The sequence below is a fragment of the Salvelinus alpinus genome, chromosome 19, assembly GCF_045679555.1.
Source record: "Salvelinus alpinus chromosome 19, SLU_Salpinus.1, whole genome shotgun sequence".
NCBI lineage: Eukaryota > Metazoa > Chordata > Actinopteri > Salmoniformes > Salmonidae > Salvelinus > Salvelinus alpinus.
The window spans coordinates 17,522,205-17,547,272 of NC_092104.1; the positions used below are offsets into that span (position 1 = coordinate 17,522,205).

Sequence of the window (25,068 nt, forward strand, 5' to 3'; positions counted from 1 at the left end):
GTGTCTGAAAAGTTTATAGCCCATGTCTCTTCACATGGGCGGGCCCCTGGTTGAGCAGAAGCCAAATTTATGAAAACCCAGATCTCTCATTTGGAAGGTAAAATTACATTTAATCTCTTCACAAATAATCTCATATTCAAACATTTGAATTAAACAACAATTCCATGTGAATCCGATACCTCTGACGTTTAGACTTTCCACAGTAGAGTTTATGTCATTCTATCATTGATGAGAATGTGTCAGAGGGCAACCGAACTGACATAATATACCTTAAGTACCACCGCATATGTTCAGTTGGTCGGATTACCAGAATATAGTTCATTCCCCCCCACCTTCTGATGTTCCCAGAATATCTATGTTAACCACGGGGTTTTCTTATGTCACATCAGTTATAGTAGGGAGAGAGAAAAAGGGGGAAAGAGGTATTTATGACTGTCATAAACCTACCCCCAACCCAACGTCATGACACTGGTCAGTGGAGTGGTACTATAGCTGGTCAGTGGAGTGGTACTATAGCTGGTCAGTGGTAATATAGCTGGTGGTAATATAGCTGGTGGTAATATAGCTGGTCGGTGGTAATATAGCTGGTCAGTGGTAATATAGCTGGTCAGTGGTAATATAGCTGGTCAGTGGTAATATAGCTGGTCAGTGGTAATATAGCTGGTCAGTGGTAATATAGCTGGTCAGTGGTAATATCAAATCAAATCAAGTTTATTTTATATAGCCCTTCGTACATCAGCTAATATCTCGAAGTGCTGTACAGACACCCAGCCTAAAACCCCAAACAGCAAGCAATGCAGGTGTAGAAGCACGGTAATATAGCTGGTCAGTGGTAATATAGCCGGTCAGTGGTAATATAGCCGGTCAGTGGTAATATAGCCGGTCAGTGGTAATATACAGTGGTAATATAGCCGGTCAGTGGTACTATAGCCGGTCAGTGGTAATATAGCCGGTCAGTGGTAATATAGCCGGTCAGTGGTAATATAGCTGGTGGTAATATAGCTGGTCAGTGGTAATATAGCTGGTCAGTCGTACTGTAGCTGGTTAGATGTACTATAATATAGGTCGCTAGGCTGGGCTTGGAGCTTGGTGAGTGGTCTAGAGGCTTGGTTAGGGGCTTGGTGAGTGGTCTGGAGGCTTGTTTAGGGGCTTGGTGAGGGGTCTAGAGGCTTGGCTAGGGGCTTGGTGAGGGGTCTAGAGGCTTGGCTAGGGGCTTGGTGAGGGGTCTAGAGGCTTGGCTAGGGGCTTGGTGAGGAGTCTAGAGGCTTGGTGAGGGGTCTGGTGAGGGGTCTAGAGGCTTGGTGAGGGGTCTGGTGAGGAGTCTGGAGGCTTGGTAAGGGGTCTGGAGGCTTGGTGAGGAGTCTGGAGGCTTGGTAAGGGGTCTGGAGGCTTGGTAAGGGGTCTGGAGGCTTGGCTAGGGGCTTGGTGAGGAGTCTGGAGGCTTGGTAAGGAGTCTGGAGGCTTGGTGAGGAGTCTGGAGGCTTGGTGAGGAGTCTGGAGGCTTGGTAAGGGGTCTGGAGGCTTGGTGAGGGGTCTGGTGAGGGGTCTAGAGGCTTGGTGAGGGGTCTGGTGAGGGGTCTAGAGGCTTGGCTAGGGGCTTGGTGAGGAGTCTGGAGGCTTGGTAAGGGGTCTGGAGGCTTGGTGAGGAGTCTGGAGGCTTGGTAAGGGGTCTGGAGGCTTGGTGAGGAGTCTGGAGGCTTGGTAAGGGGTCTGGAGGCTTGGTAAGGGGTCTGGAGGCTTGGCTAGGGGCTTGGTGAGGAGTCTGGAGGCTTGGTGAGGAGTCTGGAGGCTTGGTGAGGAGTCTGGAGGCTTGGTGAGGAGTCTGGAGGCTTGGTAAGGGGTCTGGAGGCTTGGTGAGGGGTCTGGAGGCTTGGTAAGGGGTCTGGAGGCTTGGTGAGGGGTCTGGAGGCTTGGTGAGGAGTCTGGAGGCTTGGTAAGGGGTCTGGAGGCTTGGTAAGGGGTCTGGAGGCTTGGTGAGGAGTCTGGAGGCTTGGTAAGGGGTCTGGAGGCTTGGTAAGGGGTCTGGAGGCTTGGCTAGGGGCTTGGTGAGGAGTCTGGAGGCTTGGTGAGGAGTCTGGAGGCTTGGTGAGGAGTCTGGAGGCTTGGTAAGGGGTCTGGAGGCTTGGTAAGGGGTCTGGAGGCTTGGTGAGGAGTCTGGAGGCTTGGTCAGGGGTGGGGGGGCTTGGTGAGGGGTCTGGTGAGGGGTCTAGGGGCTTGGGGTGGGGGGGGGGGTGGGCTTGGTGAGGGGTCTGGAGTCTTGGCTAGGGGCTTGGTGAGGGGTCTAGAGGCTTGGTTAGGGGCTTGGTGAGGGGTCTAGAGGCTTGGTTAGGGGTTTGGTTAGGGGCCTGGTGAGGGGTCTGGAGGCTTGGCTAGGGGCTTGGTGAGGGGTCTGGAGGCTTGGTTAGGGGCTTGGTGAGTGGTCTAGAGGCTTGGTTAGGGGCTTGGTGAGGGGTCTGGAGGCTTGGCTAGGGGCTTGGTGAGGGGTCTGGAGGCTTGGTTAGGGGCCTGGTGAGGGGTCTGGAGGCTTGGCTAGTGGCTTGGTGAGGGGTCTGGAGGCTTGGTTAGGGGCTTGGTAAGGGGTCTGGAGGCTTGGTGAGGGGCTTGGTGAGGGGTCTGGAGGCTTGGTGAGGGGTCTGGGGGCCTGGTGAGGGGTCGGGAGGATGGGTTAGGGGCCTGGTGAGGGGTCGGGACGATGGGCTAGGGGCCTGGTGAGGGGTCGGGAGGCTTGGTTAGGGCTCAGGGGTCACGGGCTAAAGGCTGTTTCCTCTAATAGGAAGAGAGCTGTCATTTAAGGTATTAGCTGTCTAATCTTAGCTGTAACCCCCCCTCCCCCGGGCTGTTTTTCTGGGTTGGGGATGCCAGGCGCATAGGTTATAGTACACAGTGTTACTGCTACAGCTGCTACCTACATGCTGTCTGTCTGTGGGAGAGGAGAGAGGTAGAATGAGACTTGCAGGTAGGAGCTTAGTGTTCAGTTAGAAACATAACATTTGATAAGAGTATTGTTTTTGATGGTTGACTGAATTTGTCATGTTTGTTAGTAGTATCTAACTTTGTAAGTACATATCTAACTCTTGCAAGAGTGCAAAGGCAGTTAACCAGCTAGCACATAATGTTTATATGTTAAATATATGACTAAACTTCATTTTTAAGCCCGCGTTTTATCATAATTGTTTATAAAAAAAGATCTGTCAGCTGTATTTTGCAGAGGGGGCACACTGACTGGACCAGGCAAAGAGTACCCCGCCTATTCTCCTTACCCAGCAAGCACAACTTTCCGAGAACCATATGTTTATTACAGCTTGGTGAAAGCGTGGTTGTCCTATGCCTTTTCTGCATACAACCTTCCCACAACTTTATGGGAATGGTGCAGGATACTTGCTTGTCTTTGGAACATTCTCAGCACATTTAAGGAACTTGACAAAGAAACATTATTTTCTTAGTATTTCATTACTTTAACAGAACGTTTCCTAAAAGTTCAAACATGTTTACATTTAATAAAACAGTTGGTAATGTTCTAGGAACGTTCTCCAACTGGTTTGACATTGGGAATGTTCTCAAATAGTTCAGAGAACGTTAAGAAAACTTTAGTAACATTCTAAGAATATTCTAGAGAACATTCTAAGAATGTTATCTAAAAACATATATATTCCATTCTCCGCATCAACAAAACTGTCTATCCACTATCTTCTCTAATTGGCCACACTTCATGAGCGCTTGTTTCCTTTGAAATGGGGTCTGATTGAATAGACTAAAATGAACAGCTTTGTGTGAGTATAAAAACATGGCATGCTAGCTCCATCCTGGTGAGGGGTCTGGTGAGGGGTCTAGGGGCTTGTTGAGGAGTCTGGAGGCTTGGTAATGAACAGCTTTGTATGAGTAATAAAACATGGCATGCTAGCTCCATCCTGGTGGCGCATGAGACTAATTCCATGGATAAAGAATCTCACTGATGCCGTGTCACAGTAAAAAAGAAATGTGTTTGCGTGATTAATGTCTATGGAAATGAATTTCCATGTGTCCTATCTGTGCTTTGAGTGAAACTCAAAATATTAAAAGTCTTATTGAAACATTATTGGACGTTTTAAGGAAGTTATTGAAAAAGCTCCAAATAACTTTATAATTTCAATCTCAGAGCGTAAATAGAAACCTCCCAGGAAACCTTCAAGGAACCAGACTAAAACATTCTCAGAACCTCCCTGCAACCTTAAATATACGTTCCCAGACAGGGCCAAATGTTCACTTCTGTTCTCAGAACGTTTAAAAAACATTGGCTTCATTCCCACAACCAATAGAGTACCACAGTATGAGTCATAATACCCATAAAACCTAGCGGTCAAACAGAGAAATGGTTCCAATAGTTTTTCCACCATAAATTTGAGAAACACTTAAAATAAAGGCTGTGTTTCATGTAAGCTTATCCTGGTGTGACGTTTTGATAATCTTGTAAATCTCTGTAGGACAAGGTGACTTTTATCAATATATTCGCCTGTATTTACCCCCCAAAAATGAAATGCTAATGTGGCTATCATAAAGAACTACAAATGCCATGATGATCTGGACGAGACTGTCGGATCGAGGCAAAGGTAAGAATTTCTGGATTAACTATCTAATGTTAGCTAATGTAATGAATAAATTGGCTACGTTTTTTAAAATATTTATTCTGTGAACTGTCTTGTGTAAGTTTGAAATTGACACAATACCTGTTAGCAAAGGTGTCAGCTAGAGATGATGTGCAGGAGCTTGCAGGGATTTGTAGTTTTGCATGATTTCTACTTTGATGCTAATTTGCATTCTCGAATCTGAGAGTAAATAGAGACAAATATATTAATCCAAGTCACCTTGTCTGATAGTGGTTATTAAAACATCATGCCATGGTAAGCCTACACGAAACACAGCCCTTATTTTAAGTTTTTCTCCCTATGGAAAAAATGTATGGTGGAAAAACAAATAGAACCATTTCCCTGTTTAACCGCTAGGTTTTATGGGTATTATGACACCTCCACTGTGGAGCTCTATGTTAAACCAAAAACATATTTTACCACAACGAACCAAATGTGCTCGCTGGGTAGTTTACGCATTCCCTCGAATGTTCCCCTAATCTAGTTTATATGACTCGTTCTAGAACATAGCATAGTGCAACTGAAAACTCCTTCACCTTGGAAATATTATAATTAGCTCTGAAATGTGACCTGCCATGCTGGTATATTTAACCAGGACTCTTAGTTTGAGTCTATTTTGAAATGGAAGTACATTTGGACCGAGGCTACATGCATGCTGTAGGTTTAAATATTGGCAAACATTTATTCAGCTACAGTTGATTACTTTGCTTTATTTACCTTTTAAATGATGCAGCAGGGTTGAAACTGTTTGCTTAGACAATGTTTATAAATGTCCCTGATCAGCTAAAGTGGTCTAGTTCATCGATGTTGTTATGGCTACGTACGGATGAAGGTTTTAGTGCCAAGTCACTTCAAAATGGCCGCTTTATTATGACTCGGTCAGCCATATGTTGTTTTGCTGGTAAAATGGCAGTTACCTAATGCCTCTTGACTTCCATGTTAGCTTTTCCCCCATACTTCACCCGCTAACTGATATAATAATGAACTTCTGGGGCCCTTTTTAAGCCCTTCTACTCAGATTAACCAGTCAGGTGACTCACTATGCAGGTTTGTCTTCTGATGTTGACCACCTACATGGTTGTATTAGGATTTCAATTGAACGAGTTTATTTAAGAAAATGTATGTGGATGTGAGAGTGGCAGCAGGCCTATTTTAAAGGTTCTCCTCCCTCCTCTACAGGTGTGTATACGAACAACCCATGGAGCAGGAAACCTTGGAAACCTTGGAGATTATTGGTCAGTCGTGTGTGTGTGTGAGTGCGTGCCTGTGTCTGTGGTGGTATAATGTTTTGGGGAGCATCTCTCTGTCAGTAGCTCCTCTCTCCCTCTCCTTTCACCCTCTCTGCTGCTTTACAGTTTATATAGCTTTATGGATATCATAAGGTGAATGCACCAATTTGTAAGTCGCTCTGGATAAGAGCGTCTGCTAAATGACTTAAATGTAAATGTAAATGATGAAAATGGTTTTGTTACAGTCTAATGATATGGAAGTACCTGAGTTGAAAGTACTAGTCATTTTCCACAGTCACGGGTCATTTTCCACAGTCACTGGTCATTTTCCTCAGTCACTGGTCATTTTCCACAGTCACGGGTCATTTTCCTCAGTCACGGGTCATTTTCCTTAGTTGTCCAGTAACCTATTTGTACACTCCACAAACGAGTGCACTGAGAGTCAGGAAGCACGTTCAGGGAGTGAGTGTTTTAATAAATAAATGAAACAACGCTCTGACATGAAAACATGTTGATGTGTTGTGAGTCAATAACACCTGAGGAAAGAACCAAGGGGAGGGACCGATAGATAATCAAGGAGGTGATGGAGTCCAGGTGAGTGAGGCGCAGGTGCACGAGACGATGGTGACAGGTGTGCGGGATAATCAGCAGCCCGATGACCTAGAGGCCGGAGAGGGAGTAAATGTGACACTAGGAATGAGATTTTCCTCAACAATGAGCTAGAATATGTTAGAAGCATCTTTGGCAGCGATTACAGCTTTGAGTCTTCTTGGCTTAGTCTCTTAAGAGCTCTGCACACCTGGATTGTACAATATTTGCCCGTTATTCTTTTCACAGTTTCTTCAAGCTCTGTCAAGGTTTTGGGGGTCATGGCTACACAGCAATTTTCAAATCTTGCCATGGATTTTTTAGTCAATTTAATTGTTTTAAATTTTAAAGTAAATTTAAGTCAAAACTGTAACTTTGCCACTAACAAACAGTGTAGATTTGGCCTTGTGTTATAGGTCATTGTCCTGTTGAAAGGTGAATGAATCTCCCAGTGTGGTGGAAAGCAGAGTGAAGCAGATTTTCCTCTAGGATTTTGCCTGTGCTTAGCTCCATTCCGTTTATTTTTGTCCTGGAAAACTCCCCTATCTTTGCTGATGTCAAGCATACCCATAACACAATAAAGAGGCACTCAGTGATGTGTTGTGTTGGATTTTCCCCAAACACAAAACTTTGCATTTAGACAAAAAACTTCCGAATTCAACTGTATATACAGGGAGTACCGGATCAATGTGGAGCTATATACAGGGAGTACCAGTACCAGATCAATATGGAGCTATATACAGGGACTACCAGTACCACATCAATATGGAGCTATATACAGGGAGTACCAGATCAATGTGGAGCTATATACAGGGAGTACCAGTACCAGATCAATATGGAGCTATATACAGGAAGTACCAGTACCAGATCAATATGGCGATATATACAGGGAGTACCAGTACCAGATCAATATGGAGCTATATACAGGAAGTACCAGTACCAGATCAATATGGCGCTATATACAGGGAGTACCAGTACCAGATCAATATGGGTCTATATACAGGGAGAACCAGTACCAGATCAATATGGAGCTATATACAGGTAGTACCAGATCAATGTGGAGCTATATACAGGGAGTACCAGATCAATGTGGAGCTATATACAGGGAGTACCAGATCAATATGGAGCTATATACAGGTAGTACCAGTACCAGATCAATATGGCGCTATATACAGGGAGTACCAGTACCACATCAATGTGGAGCTATATACAGGGAGTACCAGTACCACATCAATGTGGAGCTATATACAGGGAGTACCAGTACCAGATCAATGTGGAGCTATATACAGGGAGTACCAGATCAATGTGGAGCTATATACAGGGAGTACCAGTACCAGATCAATATGGAGCTATATACAGGGAGTACCAGTACCACATCAATGTGGAGCTATATACAGGGAGTACCAGTACCAGATCAATGTGGAGCTATATACAGGGAGTACCAGATCAATGTGGAGCTATATACAGGGAGTACCAGATCAATGTGGAGCGATATACAGGGAGTACCAGTACCAGATCAATATGGAGCTATATACAGGGAGTACCAGTACCACATCAATATGGAGCTATATACAGGGAGTACCAGATCAATGTGGAGCTATATACAGGGAGTACCAGTACCAGATCAATATGGAGCTATATACAGGGAGTACCAGATCAATGTGGTGCTATATACAGGAAGTACCAGTACCAGATCAATGTGGAGCTATATACAGGGAGTACCAGTACCAGATCAATATGGAGCTATATACAGGTATTACCAGTACCAGATCAATGTGGAGTTATATACAGGGAGTACCAGATCAATGTGGAGCTATATACAGGGAGTACCAGATCAATGTGGAGCTATATACAGGAAGTACCAGATCATTGTGGAGCTATATACAGGAAGTACCAGATCAATATGGAGCTATATACAGGGAGTACCAGTACCAGATCAATGTGGAGCTATATACAGGAAGTACCAGTACCAGATCAATGTGGAGTTATATACAGGGAGTACCAGATCAATGTGGAGCTATATACAGGGAGTACCAGATCAATGTGGAGCTATATACAGGAAGTACCAGATCATTGTGGAGCTATATACAGGGAGTACCAGATCAATGTGGAGCTATAAACAGGAAGTACCAGTACCATATCACTGTGGAGCTATATACAGGGAGTACCAGATCAATGTGGAGCTATATACAGGGAGTACCAGATCAATATGGAGCTATATACAGGGAGTACCAGATCAATGTGGAGCTATATACAGGGAGTACCAGTACCAGATCAATATGGAGCTGTATACAGGGAGTACCAGATCAATGTGGAGCTATATACAGGGAGTACCAGTACCAGATCAATGTGGAGCTATATACAGGGATTACCAGATCAATATGGAGCTATATACAGGGAGTACCAGATCAATGTGGAGCTATATACAGGGAGTACCAGATCAATGTGGAGCTATATACAGGGACTACCAGCTCAATGTGGAGCTATATACAGGGAGTACCAGTACCAGATCAATATGGAGCTATATACAGGGATTACCAGATCAATGTGGAGATATATACAGGGAGTACCAGTACCAGATCAATGTGGAGATATATACAGGGAGTACCAGATCAATGTGGAGCTATATACAGGGAGTACCAGATCAATGTGGAGCTATATACAGGGAGTACCAGTACCAGATCAATATGGAGCTATATACAGGGAGTACCAGTACCACATCAATATGGAGCTATATACAGGATGTACCCGTACCACATCAATATGGAGCTATATACAGGGAGTACCAGTACCAGATCAATATGGAGCTATATACAGGACGTACCAGTACCAGATCAATGTGCAGCTATGTGCAGCTATATGCAGGAAGTACCAGTACCGGATCAATGTGGAGCTATATACAGGGAGTACCAGATCAATGTGGAGCTATAAACAGGAAGTACCAGTACCAGATCAATGTGGAGCTATATACAGGGAGTACCAGTACCAGATCAATATGGAGCTATATACAGGTAGTACCAGTACCAGATCAATATGGAGCTATATACAGGGAGTACCAGTACCAGATCAATGTGGAGTTATATACAGGGAGTACCAGATCAATGTGGAGCTATATACAGGGAGTACCATATCAATGTGGAGCTATATACAGGAAGTACCAGATCAATGTGGAGCTATATACAGGGAGTACCATATCAATGTGGAGCTATATACAGGGTGTACCAGATCAATGTGGAGCTATATACAGGGAGTACCAGATCAATGTGGAGCTATATACAGTGAGTACCAGTACCAGATCAATATGGAGCTATATACAGGTAGTACCAGTACCAGATCAATATGGAGCTATATACAGGGAGTACCAGTACCAGATCAATATGGAGCTATATACAGGACGTACCAGTACCAGATCAATGTGGAGCTATATACAGGGAGTACCATATCAATGTGGAGCTATATACAGGAAGTACCAGATCATTGTGGAGCTATATCCAGAAGTACCAGATCAATATGGAGCTATATACAGGGAGTACCAGTACCAGATCAATGTGGAGTTATATACAGGAAGTACCAGTACCAGATCAATGTGGAGTTATATACAGGGAGTACCAGATCAATGTGGAGCTATATACAGGGAGTACCAGATCATTGTGGAGCTATATACAGGGAGTACCAGATCAATGTGGAGCTATAAACAGGAAGTACCAGATCAATATGGAGCTATATACAGGGAGTACCAGATCAATGTGGAGCTATATACAGGGAGTACCAGATCAATATGGAGCTATATACAGGGAGTACCAGATCAATGTGGAGCTATATACAGGGAGTACCAGATCATTGTGGAGCTATATACAGGGAGTACCAGATCAATGTGGAGCTATATACAGGAAGTACCAGATCATTGTGGAGCTATATACAGGGAGTACCAGATCAATGTGGAGCTATAAACAGGAAGTACCAGTACCATATCACTGTGGAGCTATATACAGGGAGTACCAGTACCAGATCAACGTGGAGCTATATACAGGGAGTACCAGATCAATGTGGAGCTATATACAGGGAGTACCAGATCAATATGGAGCTATATACAGGGAGTACCAGATCAATGTGGAGCTATATACAGGGAGTACCAGTACCAGATCAATATGGAGCTATATACAGGGAGTGCAAGATCAATATGGAGCTTTATACAGGATATACCAGTACCAGATCAATGTGGAGTTATATACAGGGAGTACCAGATCAATATGGAGCTATATACAGGGAGTACCAGTACCAGATCAATGTGGAGCTATATACAGGGAGTACCAGATCAATGTGGAGCTATATACAGGGATTACCAGTACCAGATCAATGTGGAGCTGTATACAGGGAGTACCAGATCAATGTGGAGCTATATACAGGGAGTACCAGATCAATGTGGAGCTATATACAGTGAGTACCAGTACCAGATCAATGTAGAGCTATATACAGGGAGTACCAGATCTGTGTAGTCTGCGTAGAGGTGGATCAGAGAACCACCAGCAGCAAGAGCGACATCATTGATATATACAGAGAAGTGTCTGCCTGATAATTGAACCCTGTGGCAACCCCATAGAGACTGCCAGAGGTCCGGACAACAGGTCCTCCGATTTGAGACACTGAACTCTATCAGAGAAGTAGTTGGTGAACCAGGCGAGGCAGTCATTAGAGAAACCAAGGCTGTTGAGTCTGCCAATAAGAATGTGGTGATTGTAATAAGGTATTTGAGGTAGATATGTACATGAAGGCAGGGTAAAGACTCTTTAGGTGCCTTTTGGCAAACTCCAAGCGGGCTGTCATGTGCCTTTTACTGAGGAGTGGATTCCGTCTGGCCACTCTACCATAAAGGCATGATTGGTGTAGAGTTACAGAGATGGTTGTCCCTCTGGAAGGTTGTTCTTCTGGAGGAACTCTGGAGCTCTGTCAGAGTGATCATTGGGTTCTTGTTCACCTCCTTGACCAAGGCCCTTCTCCCCCGATTGCTCAGTTTGGCCGGGCGGCCAGCTATAGGAAGAGTCTTGGTGGTTCCAAACGTCTTCCATTTTAAGAATGATGGAGGTCACTGTGTTCTTGGGGACCCTCAATGCTGCTGATAGAGACAATAGTCTGACAGGACCAGGGTTGTTGGGATTAGAGACAATAGTCTGACAGGACCAGGGTTGTTGGGATTAGAGACAATAGTCTGACAGGACCAGGGTTGTTGAGATTAGAGACAATAGTCTGACAGGACCAGGGTTGTTGGGATTAGAGACAATAGTCTGACAGGACCAGGGTTGTTATTAGGTAACTGCCATTTTACCAGCAAAACAACATATGGCTGACCGAGTCATAATAAAGCGGCCATTTTGAAGTGACTTGGCACGTACGTTCATCCGTATGTAGCCATAACAACATCGGTGAACTAGACCACTTTCAGAGTAGCGTTGACTAAAATACAGTAGAAAAGAATATAGTATATACATATGAAATGAGTAAAGCAGTATTCATATATTTTGATACATTCAATGTTAATATTGTGAAACTATGTTATACATTTTGTTACCTCCTGTTTCAGGAAGTGATGTTACTGAGTACCCCTATATATAGGACCTTCCACCCCCACCTGGGATATGGATGCCTGATGAAGACCTGAGGGTGGAAACGTTGTTGTAAATATCAGCTGGGATATGGATGCCTGATGAAGACCTGAGGGTGGACACGTTGTTGTAAATATCACCTGGGATATGGATGCCTGATGAAGACCTGAGGGTGGACACGTTGTTGTAAATATCACCTGGGATATGGATGCCTGATGAAGACCTGAGGGTGGACACGTTGTTGTAAATATCACCTGGGATATGGATGCCTGATGAAGACCTGAGGGTGGAAACGTTGTTGTAAATATCAGCTGGGATATGGATGCCTGATGAAGACCTGAGGGTGGAAACGTTGTTGTAAATATCACCTGGGATATGGATGCCTGATGAAGACCTGAGGGTGGAAACGTTGTTGTAAATATCACCTGGGATATGGATGCCTGATGAAGACCTGAGGGTGGAAACGTTGTTGTAAATATCACCTGGGAGCAGCAGTGTGCAGCGTTCCTGTTTGTCTACAACTCCTGATGAAGACCTGAGGGTAGAAACGTTGTTGTAAATATCACCTGGGAGCAGCAGTGTGCAGCGTTCCTCTTTGTCTACAACTCCTGAGGAAAGCACCTGGGAGCAGCAGTGTGCAGCGTTCCTCTTTGTCTACAACTCCTGAGGAAAGCACCTGGGAGCAGCAGTGTGCAGCGTTCCTGTTTGTCTACAACTCCTGAGGAAAGCACCTGGGAGCAGCAGTGTGCAGCGTTCCTGTTTGTCTACAACTCCTGAGGAAAGCACCTGGATGTGCATATGTTCTTCAGCTTTTATAAAGCAGTATTTTAACATTATTTAAACATTATTAAAGTGACTAGTGTTCAATTATTGAAGTGGCCAGTGATTCCAAGTCTATGTATATAAGGCAGCATCCTCTAAGGGTTGCGTAACCGGGTGGAAGCCGGATAGTGATGGCTATTTAACAGTCTGATGGCCTTGAGATAGAAGCCCTGCGGTTGCGGGCGGTGCATTTGCCGTACCAGGCGGTGATACAGCCCGACAGGATGCTCTCAATTGTGCGCTGTTGCGCCTTCTTCACCACACTGCCTGTGTGGGTGGACCATTCCAGATCCTCAGTGATGTGCACGCAGAGGAACTTGAAGCTTTCCACCTTCTCCACTGAGGTCCCTTCAATGTGGATAGGGGGGTGCTCCCTCTGCTGTTTCCTGAAGTCCACCATCAGCTCCTTTGTTTTGTTGACATTGAGGGAGAGGTTATTGTCCTCGCACCACTCCGCCAGGGCGCTCACCTCTTCCCTGTAGGCCGTCTCGTCATTGTTGGTAATCAGGCCTACTACTGTTGTGTCATCAGGGAAGCTAGAAACCAATATACACAGGCAGTTAGAAATGCCAAGGCTAGCTTTTTCAAGCAGAAATTTGCTTCCTGCAACACAAATTCAAAAAAGTTCTGGGACACTGTAAAGTCCATGGAGAATAAGAACACCTCCTCCCAGCTTCCAACTGCACTGAAGATAGGAAACACTGTCACCACCGACAAATCCACTATAATTGAGAATTTCAATAAGCATTTTTCTACGGCTGGCCATGCTTTCCACCTGGCTACCCCTACCCCGGTCAACAGCACTGCCCTCCCCTCTGCTACTCGCCCAAGCCTTCCCCATTTCTCTTTCTCCCAAATACAGTCAGCTGATGTTCTGAAAGAGCTGCAAAATCTGGACCCTTACAAATCAGCCGGGCTAGATAATCTGGACCCTTTCTTTCTAAAACTATCTGCTGAAATTGTTGCCACCCCTATTACTAGCCTTTTCAACCTCTCTTTCGTGTCGTCTGAGATTCCCAAAGATTGGAAAGCAGCTGCGGTTATCCCCCTCTTCAAAGGGGGGGACACTCTTGACCCTAACAGCTACAGACCTATATCTATCCTACCCTGCCTTTCTAAGGTCTTCGAAAGCCAAGTCAACAAACAGATTACCGACCATTTAGAATCCCACCATACCTTCTCCGCTATGCAATCTGGTTTCAGAGCTGGTCATGGGTGCACCTCAGCCACGCTCAAGGTCATAAACGATATCTTAACCGCCATCGATAGGAAACAGTACTGTGCAGCCGTATTCATTGACCTGGCCAAGGCTTTTGACTCTGTCAATCACCACATCCTCATCGGCAGACTCGACAGCCTTGGTTTCTCTAATGATTGCCTCGCCTGGTTCACCAACTACTTCTCTGATCGAGTTCAGTGTGTCAAATCGGAGGGTCTGTTGTCCAGGCCTCTGGCAGTCTCTATGGGGGTGCCACAGGATTCAATTCTTGGACCTACTCTCTTCTCTGTATACATCAATGATGTCGCTCTTGCTGCTGGTGATTCTCTGATCCACCTCTACGCAGACGACACTATTCTGTATACTTCTGGCCCTTCTTTGGACACTGTGTTAACAACCCTCCAGGCGAGCTTCAATGCCGTACAACTCTCCTTCCGTGGCCTCCAATTGCTCTTAAATACAAGTAAAACTAAATGCATGCTCTTCAACCGATCGCTGCCTGCACCTGCCCGCCTGTCCAACATCACTACTCTGGACGGCTCTGACTTAGAATATGTGGACAACTACAAATACCTAGGTGTCTGGTTAGACTGTAAACTCTCCTTCCAGACTCACATCAAACATCTCCAATCCAAAGTTAAATCTAGAATTGGCTTCCTATTCCGCAACAAAGCATCCTTCACTCATGCTGCCAAACATACCCTTGTAAAACTGACCATCCTACCAATCCTCGACTTCGGTGATGTCATTTACAAAATAGCCTCCAAAACCCTACTCAATAAATTGGATGCAGTCTATCACAGTGCCATCCGTTTTGTCACCAAAGCCCCATATACTACCCACCACTGCGACCTGTACACTCTCGTTGGCTGGCCCTCGCTTCATACTCGTCGCCAAACCCACTGGCTCCAGGTCATCTACAAGACCCTGCTAGGTAAAGTCCCCCCTTATCTCAGCTCGCTGGTCACCATAGCAGCACCTACCTGTAGCACGCGCTCCAGCAGGTATATCTCTCTGGTCACCCCCAAAACCAATTCTTCCTTTGGCCGCCTCTCCTTCCAGTTCTCTGCTGCCAATGACTGGAACGAACTACAAAAATCTCTGAAACTGGAAACACTTATCTCCCTCACTAGCTTTAAGCACCAGCTGTCAGAGCAGCTCATAGATTACTGCACCTGTACATAGCCTATCTATAATTTAGCCCAAACAACTACCTCTTTACCTACTGTATTTATTTATTTATTTTGCTCCTTTGCACCCCATTATTTCTATCTCTACTTTACACTTTCTTCCACTGCAAACCAACCATTCCAGTGTTTTTTTTACTTGCTATATTGTATTTACTTCGCCACCATGGCCTTTTTTATATTTTTATTTATATATATATATATATATTTTATATATTTTGTTTGCCTTCACCTCCCTTATCTCACCTCACTTGCTCACATTGTATATAGACTTATTTTTCTACTGTATTATTGACTGTATGTTTGTTTTACTCCATGTGTAACTATGTGTTGTTGTATGTGTCGAACTGCTTTGCTTTATCTTGGCCAGGTCGCAATTGTAAATGAGAACGTGTTCTCAATTTGCCTACCTGGTTAAATAAAGGTGAAATAAATAAATAAATAAATCTGCAAACTTGATGATTGAGTTGGAGGTGTGCATGGCCACGCAGTCATGGGTGAACAGGGAGTACAGGAGGGGGCTGAGAACGCACCCTTGTGGGGCCCCTGTGTTGACGATCAGCGAAGTGGTGTTGTTGTTTCCTACCCTCACCACCTGGGGGCGGCCAGTCAGGAAGTCCAGGACCCAGTTGCACAGGGCGAGGTTCAGACCCAGGGCATTCCAATTCATCCCAATGGTGTTCGATGGGGTTGAGGTCAGGGCTATGTGCAGGCCTGTCATGTTCTTCCACACCGATCTCAACAAACCATTTCTGTATGGACCTCGCTTAGTGCACCGGGTCATTGTCATGTTGAAAAAGGAAAGGGCCTTCCCCAAACTGTTGCCACAAAATTGGAAGCACAGAATCATCTAGAATGTCATTGTATGCTGTAGCGTTAAGATTTCACTTCACTGGAACTAAGGGGCCTGAACCATGAAAAACAGCCCCAGACCATTATTCCTCATCCACCAAACTTTACAGTTGACCCTATGCATTGGGGGAGGTAGTGTTCTCCTGGCATCCGCCAACCCCAGATTCGTCCCAGGACTGCCAGATGGTGAAGCGTGTTTCCACTGCTCCAGAGTCCAATGGTGGCGTGCTTTACACCATTCCAGCTGACACTTGGCATTGCGCATGGTGATCTTAGACTTAGGCTTGTGTGCGGCTGCTCGGCCATGGAAACCCATTTCATGAAGCTCCTGACGAACAGTTCTTGTGCTGCCATTGCTTCCATAGGCAGTTTGAAACTCGGTAGTGAGTGTTGCAACCGAGGACAGAGAATTTTTATGAGTTACAGGCTTCAGTACTTCGGTGGTTCCGTTCTGTGAGCTTGTGTGGCTTACCACTTCACGGCTGAGCCGTTTTTTCTCCTAGAGGTTTCCACTTCACAACAGCAGCACTTACAGTTGACCAAGAAAGCTCTAGCAGGGCAGAAATTTGACAAACTGACTTGTTGGAAAGGTGGCATCCTATGACAGTGCCACGTTGAAAGGCACTGAGCTCTTCAGTAAGGCCATTCTACTGCCAATGTTTGTCTATGGAGATTGCATGGCTGTGTGCTCGATTTTATACACCTGTCAGCAACGGGTCTGGCTGAAATAGCTGAATGCACTAATTTGAAGGGCTGTCCACATACTTTTGTAGTGTTTGTGATAATTGCGTTGTTTTCTCTCTAACCCATTGGTTCATACGCCACTGTGCTATACAGTAAGGCCGTGACAACAAAAAGACAACAGTCACACAGAGGAGGAATAAATTCAACTACACTTAGTGTTTGTTTCATCACAAAACCAGCGAGCAACATCTGTCGGGGGGAAGTCCACAAAGCAAATATTGCACATAACTGTTTTATGACCTGCTGCATGGTCAAGTTAATGTTTAACAGTTTACTAAACAACTAGTGATGTAGAACCACAGAGTTAAATCAAGTCAGCACAAAGACAACAGGAACACTGCCTCTGCTATTCCAGCACCAACATTTAAACATCATCAGATCAACAGGGATATTATATATATGCTTAGTTTAATACACTGAAAACAAACTTAAAGATACTAAAAACGATTTAGTCCAATCAATGTTGCTAAATATCAGGTGGTACTGATTTATATGTGTGTTTTTGCTTGCTTGTGTGCACAAGTAAAACAAGCATTTGTTGCCTCACCCTACTGCTAGACTAGTTGAACACCAATACCATCCTCCTCTCTTTCATGTTGTTAAAATGGTCTATGGCTCTGTCATAGAGTACACTTTTAGTTTTTATTTTAAAAGGCTACCTAACTAAAATGCTTGCTAGCCTAACTTCCTGGCATGGGCAACAATGACCCAGCTAAGTTAGCTAGCTAGTTAACGTGAGCCTACTAGGCTACATCTAGGCTACATATTGAACTTCAATCGTCTCAGGCCAGTGGAACAACATATTCATTTATGGTTAGATCAGAATGACTCTACAAGCTTGGCACACCTGTATTTGGGGAGTTTCTCTCATTCTTCTCTGCAGATCATCTCAACCTCTGGCTCTGGCTGAACCACTCAAGGACATTCAGAGACTGGTCCTGAAGCCACTCCTGTGTTGTCTTGGCTGTGTGCTTCGGGTCGTTGTCCTGTTGGAAGGTGAACCTTCGCCCCAGTCCGAGGTCCTGAGCGCTCTGGATCAGGTTTTCATTAAGGATCTCTCTGTCCTTTGCTCCATTCATCTTTCCCTCGATCCTGACTAGTCTCCCAGTCCCTGTTCCTGAAAAACAATCCCACAGCATGATGCTGCCATCACCATGCTTCACCGTAGAGATGGTGCCAGATATACTCCAGACGTGACGCTTGGCATTCAGGCCAAAGAGTTCAATCTTGGTTTCATCAGACCAGAGAATCTTGTTTCTCATGGTCCGAGTCTTTAGGTGCCTTTTGGCAAACTCCAAGGAGGCTGTCATGTGCCTTTTACTGAGGAGTGGCTTCCATCTGGCCACTCTACCATAAAGGCCTGATTGGTGGAGTGCTGTAGAGATAGTTGTCCTTCTGGAAGGTTCTCTCATCTCCACATTGAGTTCTTGGTCACCTCCCTGACCAAGGCCCTTCTCACCCAATTGCTCAGTTTGGCCAGGGCGGCCAGCTCTAGGAAAAGTCTTGGTGGTTCCAAACTTCTTCCATTTAAGAATGATGGAGGCCACTGTGTTCTTGGGGACCTTCAATGCTGCAGAAATGTTTTGGTACCATTCCCCAGATCTGTGGCTCGACACAATCCTGAGCTCAATTTTGAGTCTCATAGCAAAGTGTCTGAATACGTATGTAAATAAGATATTTTTTAAATAACTGCTAACATTTTTTGCTTTGTCATCATGGGGTATTGTGATGTCATTATGGGGTATTGTTTGTAGATTGCTGAGTTTTGTTTTTATTGAATCCATTTTAGAATAAGGCTGTAACGTAACAAAATGTGGAAAAGGTCAATAGCTCTGAATACTTTCTGATGGCACTATATATATATATAAATGGTTTTTGTTGGTCAAATATTTTAGGAAGCCTCATTTCCCTTGGCATCCATGAATACACACCACTGCTAATTATCGATATCTACATAGAACATGGATGTGAATCACACTGCCGCTCTCTCATTTAGCTATTTGCGCCTTATCGATTGCGGTTGTTGTGGATGGCTGTTCACAAATGTATGTATGTATGTATTTTAACTCAATAATGGTTGAATTGAATACATTTAAGCTGCCTATCAGTCATTGTTTTTGCGACCAGTGGACAGCCTGTGAAAAATGTGCTCTTGATCCCAGCCTATTGAATAAAAGGTTGAGGGAGTTCCTCCCTTCTAACCTCCTCCATGGTTTTGTGCTCCATACTGTCAACAAATAGTTTCATTTAAGAAGACCACGTTTGGGCTTTTATTGCTCAATCTTAATTCGTGCTGATGTCCATAGGCTTAACAGACACATTTTCAAACTGATCGATTTAAACAGCTGGAAATTATGAAGATGTCAATGTGTCACCAACAAAAACGTAAACAATAGGCCTACAGCAAATGCATTAGCACATAGTGCTCAAAGCCATTAAATGAGAGCAGCATTTCTTTTTCAACCATGTTTTGAAGCAATGAGCCCAATCAGTCCTCCATGACAACAAAATCATAAACACAGTAGGCTAATAAGTCCTTAGTTTTGGGGTCATGCTCAGGTAAAACAATTTGGCTAATCTATACTTCCATATTTACAAGTCCTATTCTTCAAGATCAAGAGGTATTAAAAGAATTGGAATGACTGGAAATGTGACGGACTTTGGTTTGTAATGTCAAGATGTAACCGACTCGTATTATTATCTGCAGTAGAAGCAATGCTTTAGAAGAAGCCTACACAACACATCAAGGAAAATGCAACCTCCATTTCTGGTGTTTTTGTGTGTCACGTATCTACACACAGTACCCCCATAATGTGGAAGTGGAAATAAGTTTTTAGAAATGTTTACAAGTTAATTAAAAATGAAAAGCTGAAATGTCTTCAGTCAATGAGTATTCAACCCCTTTGTTACGACAAGCCTAAATAAGTTCAGGAGTAAAGATGTGCTTTAACAAGTCACATAATAAGTTGCATGAACTCTGTGTGCAATAATAATGTTTAGCATGGTTTTTAAATGAATACCTCATCTCTGTACCCCACACATACAATTATATGTAAGGTCCCTCAGTCAAACAGTACATTTGAATCACTGATTCAACCACAAAGACCAGGCAAAGAAGGGCACCTATTGGTAAATGGGTAAAAAATAAGAAAATGCTGAGATTGATTATCATGGTGAAGTTATTACTTACACTTTGGATGGTGTATCAATACATCCAGTCACTACAAAGATACAGGCGTCCTTCCTAACTCAGTTGCCAGAGAGGAAGGACACCGCTCAGGGATTTCACCATGAGGCCAATGGTGACTTTAAAACAGTTACAGTTTAATGGCTGTGATAGGAGAAAACTTAAATCGCTTTGAAAATATATTGCAACACTTAAATGGTTGTCGAGCAATGATCAACAACCAATTTGACAGAGCATGAAAAACTTTGAAAAGAATAATGGGCAAATATTGTACAATCCAGGTGTGAAAAGTGGCTGTCTAGCAATGATCAACAACCAACTCGTCGCCCAGGGAGCAGTTGTTGGGCGTAACTGTCTTGCTCAGAACCACAGATATTTACCTTGCTGGCTGGGGGATTTGATCCGGCAACCCTTCGGTTACTAGCCCAACGCTCCTACCCGCATAACACTACATAATACAATACATAACACTACATAATACAATGCATAGTACAGTACATAATACACTGCATAATACACTACATAATACACTACGTAATACACTACATAATACACTACATAATACACTACACAACACTACATAATACAATACATAATACACTACACAACACTACGTAATACAATACATAACACTACATAATACAATACGTAACACTACATAACACTACATACCACTACATAATACAATACATAACACTACATAATACAATGCATAGTACAGTACATAATACACTGCATAATACACTATGTAATACACTGCATAATACACTACGTAATACACTACACAACACTACATAATACACTACATAATACACTACACAACACTACACAATACAATACATAACACTACATAATACAATGCATAGTACAGTACATAATACACTGCATAATACACTATGTAATACACTGCATAATACACTACGTAATACACTACACAACACTACATAATACACTACATAATACACTACACAACACTACATAATACAATACATAACACTACATAATACAATGCATAGTACAGTACATAATACACTAAATAATACACTATGTAATACACTGCATAATACACTACGTAATACACTACACAACACTACATAATACAATACATAACACTACATAATACAATACGTAACACTACATAACACTACATACCACTACATAATACACTACAAAATACACTACATAATACACTACATAATACAATACATAACACTACATAATACAATGCATAGTACAGTACTAAATAACACACTACATAATACACTACATAACACACTACATAATACAATACATAACACTACATAATACAATGCATAGTACAGTACAAAATACACTGCATAATACACTACATAATGCACTACATAACACTACACAATACACTACATAATACACTACATAACACACTACATACTACAATACCTAACACAATACATAATACACTACACAGTACATAACACACTACATAACACTTCACAATACACTACTCAATACACTACATAACACACTACATAATACAATACAAAATATACTACATAACACCCTACATAACACTACATAATATAATACATAATACACTACACAACACTACATAATACAATACATAATACACTACACAACACTACGTAATACAATACATAACACTACATAATACAATACGTAACACTACATAACACTACATACCACTACATAATACAATACATAACACTACATAATACAATGCATAGTACAGTACATAATACACTGCATAATACACTATGTAATACACTGCATAATACACTACGTAATACACTACACAACACTACATAATACACTACATAATACACTACACAACACTACACAATACAATACATAACACTACATAATACAATGCATAGTACAGTACATAATACACTGCATAATACACTATGTAATACACTGCATAATACACTACGTAATACACTACACAACACTACATAATACACTACATAATACACTACACAACACTACATAATACAATACATAACACTACATAATACAATGCATAGTACAGTACATAATACACTAAATAATACACTATGTAATACACTGCATAATACACTACGTAATACACTACACAACACTACATAATACACTACATAATACACTACACAACACTACATAATACAATACATAACACTACATAATACAATACGTAACACTACATAACACTACATACCACTACATAATACACTACAAAATACACTACATAATACACTACATAATACAATACATAACACTACATAATACAATGCATAGTACAGTACAAAATACACTGCATAATACACTACATAATGCACTACATAACACTACACAATACACTACATAATACACTACATAACACACTACATACTACAATACCTAACACAATACATAATACACTACACAGTACATAACACACTACATAACACTTCACAATACACTACTCAATACACTACATAACACACTACATAATACAATACAAAATATACTACATAACACCCTACATAACACTACATAATATAATACATAATACACTACATAACGCAATACACTACATAATACAATACACTACATAACACACTACGTAACACTACATAATATAATACATAATACACTACATGACACACTACATAATACAATACATAACACTACATAACACACTACACAATACACTACATAACACACTACGTACTACAATACCTAACACAATACACAATACACTATACACTACATAACACACTACATAAAACACTACTCAATACACTACATAATACACTACATAATGCACTACATAACACTACACAATACACTACATAATACACTACATAATGCACTACATAACACTACACAATACACTACATAATACACTACATAACACACTACATACTACAATACCTAACACAATACATAATACACTACACAGTACATAACACACTACATAACACTTCACAATACACTACTCAATACACTACATAACACACTACATAATACAATACAAAATATACTACATAACACCCTACATAACACTACATAATACACTACATAACGCAATACACTACATAATACAATACACTACATAACACACTACGTAACACTACATAATATAATACATAATACACTACATGACACACTACATAATACAATACATAACACTACATAACACACTACACAATACACTACATAACACACTACGTACTACAATACCTAACACAATACACAATACACTATACACTACATAACACACTACATAAAACACTACTCAATACACTACATAATACACTACATAATGCAATACATAATATACTACATAATACACTACATAATACATAATGCACTACATAATACATAATGCACTACATAACACAATACACTACATAATACAATACATAATACACTACATAATACACTACATAACACAATACACTACATAACACTACATAATATAATACACAATACACTACATAATACACTACATAACACGCTACATACTACAATACCTAACACAATACATAGTACATAACACACTACATAACACTACATAATACAATACACTACATAATACAATACATAACACACTACATAATACTACATAATACACTACATAACACAATACACTACATAACACACTACATAACACTACATAATACACTACATGACACACTACATAATAAAATGCAAAGTACAATACAAAATATCTGTGTCTCTTCACAGTTGTGGCTTCTTTTACCAGTTTTTTAAATCAGTTTTATTGCTAGCTTGAGATAGCTGGGATGGCAGAGTTCCATGTAGTCATGGCAATACATTATCGGCGCCCGGGGAGCATTTGTTGTTTGGCCTAACTGCCTTGCTCAGAACCACAGGTTTTCACCTTGTTGGCTGGGGGATTCGATTCAGAAACCCTTTGTGTCACGCCCTGGTTTCACCTGTCTTTGTGATTGTCTTCACCCACCTCCAGGTGTCTTGCCTTGTGCCCTTATTCTTTGGTTACTGACCTAATGTCCAGTGTTCTTTAGGAATGTCCGGAGTTCTTTAGGAATGTCCGGTGTTCTTTAGGAATGTCCAGTGCTCTTTAGGAATGTCCGGAGTTCTTTAGGAATGTCCGGTGCTCTTTAGGAATGTCCGGAGTTCTTTAGGAATGTCCGGTGCTCTTTAGGAATGTCCGGTGTTCTTTAGGAATGTCCGGTGTTCTTTAGGAATGTCCGGTGTTCTTTAGGAATGTCCGGTGTTATTTAGGAATGTCCGGTGTTATTTAGGAATGTCCGGTGCTCTTTAGGAATGTCCAGTGCACTTTAGGAATGTCCGGTGTTCTTTAGGAATGTCCGGTGCTCTTTAGGAATGTCCGGAGTTCTTTAGGAATGTCCGGTGCTCTTTAGGAATGTCCGGTGCTCTTTAGGAATGTCCGGTGCTCTTTAGGAATGTCCGGAGTTCTTTAGGAATGTCCGGAGTTCTTTAGGAATGTCCGGTGTTCTTTAGGAATGTCCGGTGCTCTTTAGGAATGTCCGGTGCTCTTTAGGAATGTCCGGTGTTCTTTAGGAATGTCCGGTGTTCTTTAGGAATGTCCGGTGCTCTTTAGGAATGTCCGGTGCTCTTTAGGAATGTCCGGAGTTCTTTAGGAATGTCCGGTGTTCTTTAGGAATGTCCGGTGCTCTTTAGGAATGTCCGGTGTTCTTTAGGAATGTCCGGTGTTCTTTAGGAATGGCCGGAGTTCTTTAGGAATGGCCGGAGTTCTTTAGGAATGGCCGGAGTTCTTTAGGAATGGCCGGAGTTCTTTAGGAATGGCCGGAGTTCTTTAGGAATGTCTGGAGTTCTTTAGGAATGTCCGGTGTTCTTTAGGAATGTCCAGTAGACCAGTGTTCTGTTAGCATGTGTTCTGTTCTGATTGTTGTGTTGTGCTTGCTATAGTTGTAATGAGGTGGATGTTGAGCTGAGACAGGCATGGTGGAGAGTAGGGTTTAGGTGAATGTTAGCAGACTGACGTGACGAGGCTCCGCCGGGCCGGGCAGGGCAGGGCCAGGAAATAC

The 25,068-nt window shown here is 42.4% G+C and overlaps 2 protein-coding genes across 5 annotated transcripts in view; one reads left to right on the forward strand and one right to left on the reverse strand.

Moving 5' to 3' along the window:
- kank1a (KN motif and ankyrin repeat domains 1a) overlaps window positions 1–25,068 on the forward strand; it is a 212,569-nt gene that overhangs the window by 108,134 nt on the left and 79,367 nt on the right. For 3 of the 4 annotated variants that reach the window (XM_071352454.1, XM_071352457.1, XM_071352455.1), the window contains one exon: window positions 5,802–5,857. In XM_071352454.1, coding sequence (XP_071208555.1) covers window positions 5,821–5,857 — 37 coding nt within the window. In that variant the 5' untranslated portion in view covers window positions 5,802–5,820. Of the gene's footprint in view, window positions 1–2,870; window positions 2,957–5,801; window positions 5,858–25,068 lie in introns of those variants that run through there. The other variant, XM_071352456.1, reaches the window with a different exon arrangement.
- On the reverse strand, window positions 1,547–5,081 carry LOC139545826 (uncharacterized). The gene is made up of 2 exons (XM_071354046.1): window positions 5,043–5,081; window positions 1,547–2,194 (listed from the first exon to the last, which is right to left on the reverse strand). The coding sequence occupies exons 1-2, from the start codon at window positions 5,079–5,081 to the stop codon at window positions 1,547–1,549; spliced, it is 687 nt and encodes a 228-aa protein (XP_071210147.1).

Excerpts from the sequence above, each read along its gene's own strand:
- LOC139545826 (XM_071354046.1), bottom strand. The coding sequence starts at position 5,081 with ATGCGTAAACTACCCAGCGAGCACATTTGGTTCGTTGTG. Across the intron at positions 2,195-5,042 it reads AGCACATTTGGTTCGTTGTG|ACCCCTCACCAAGCCCCCCC; the intron begins GTAAAATATGTT and ends ACCCCTCACCAG.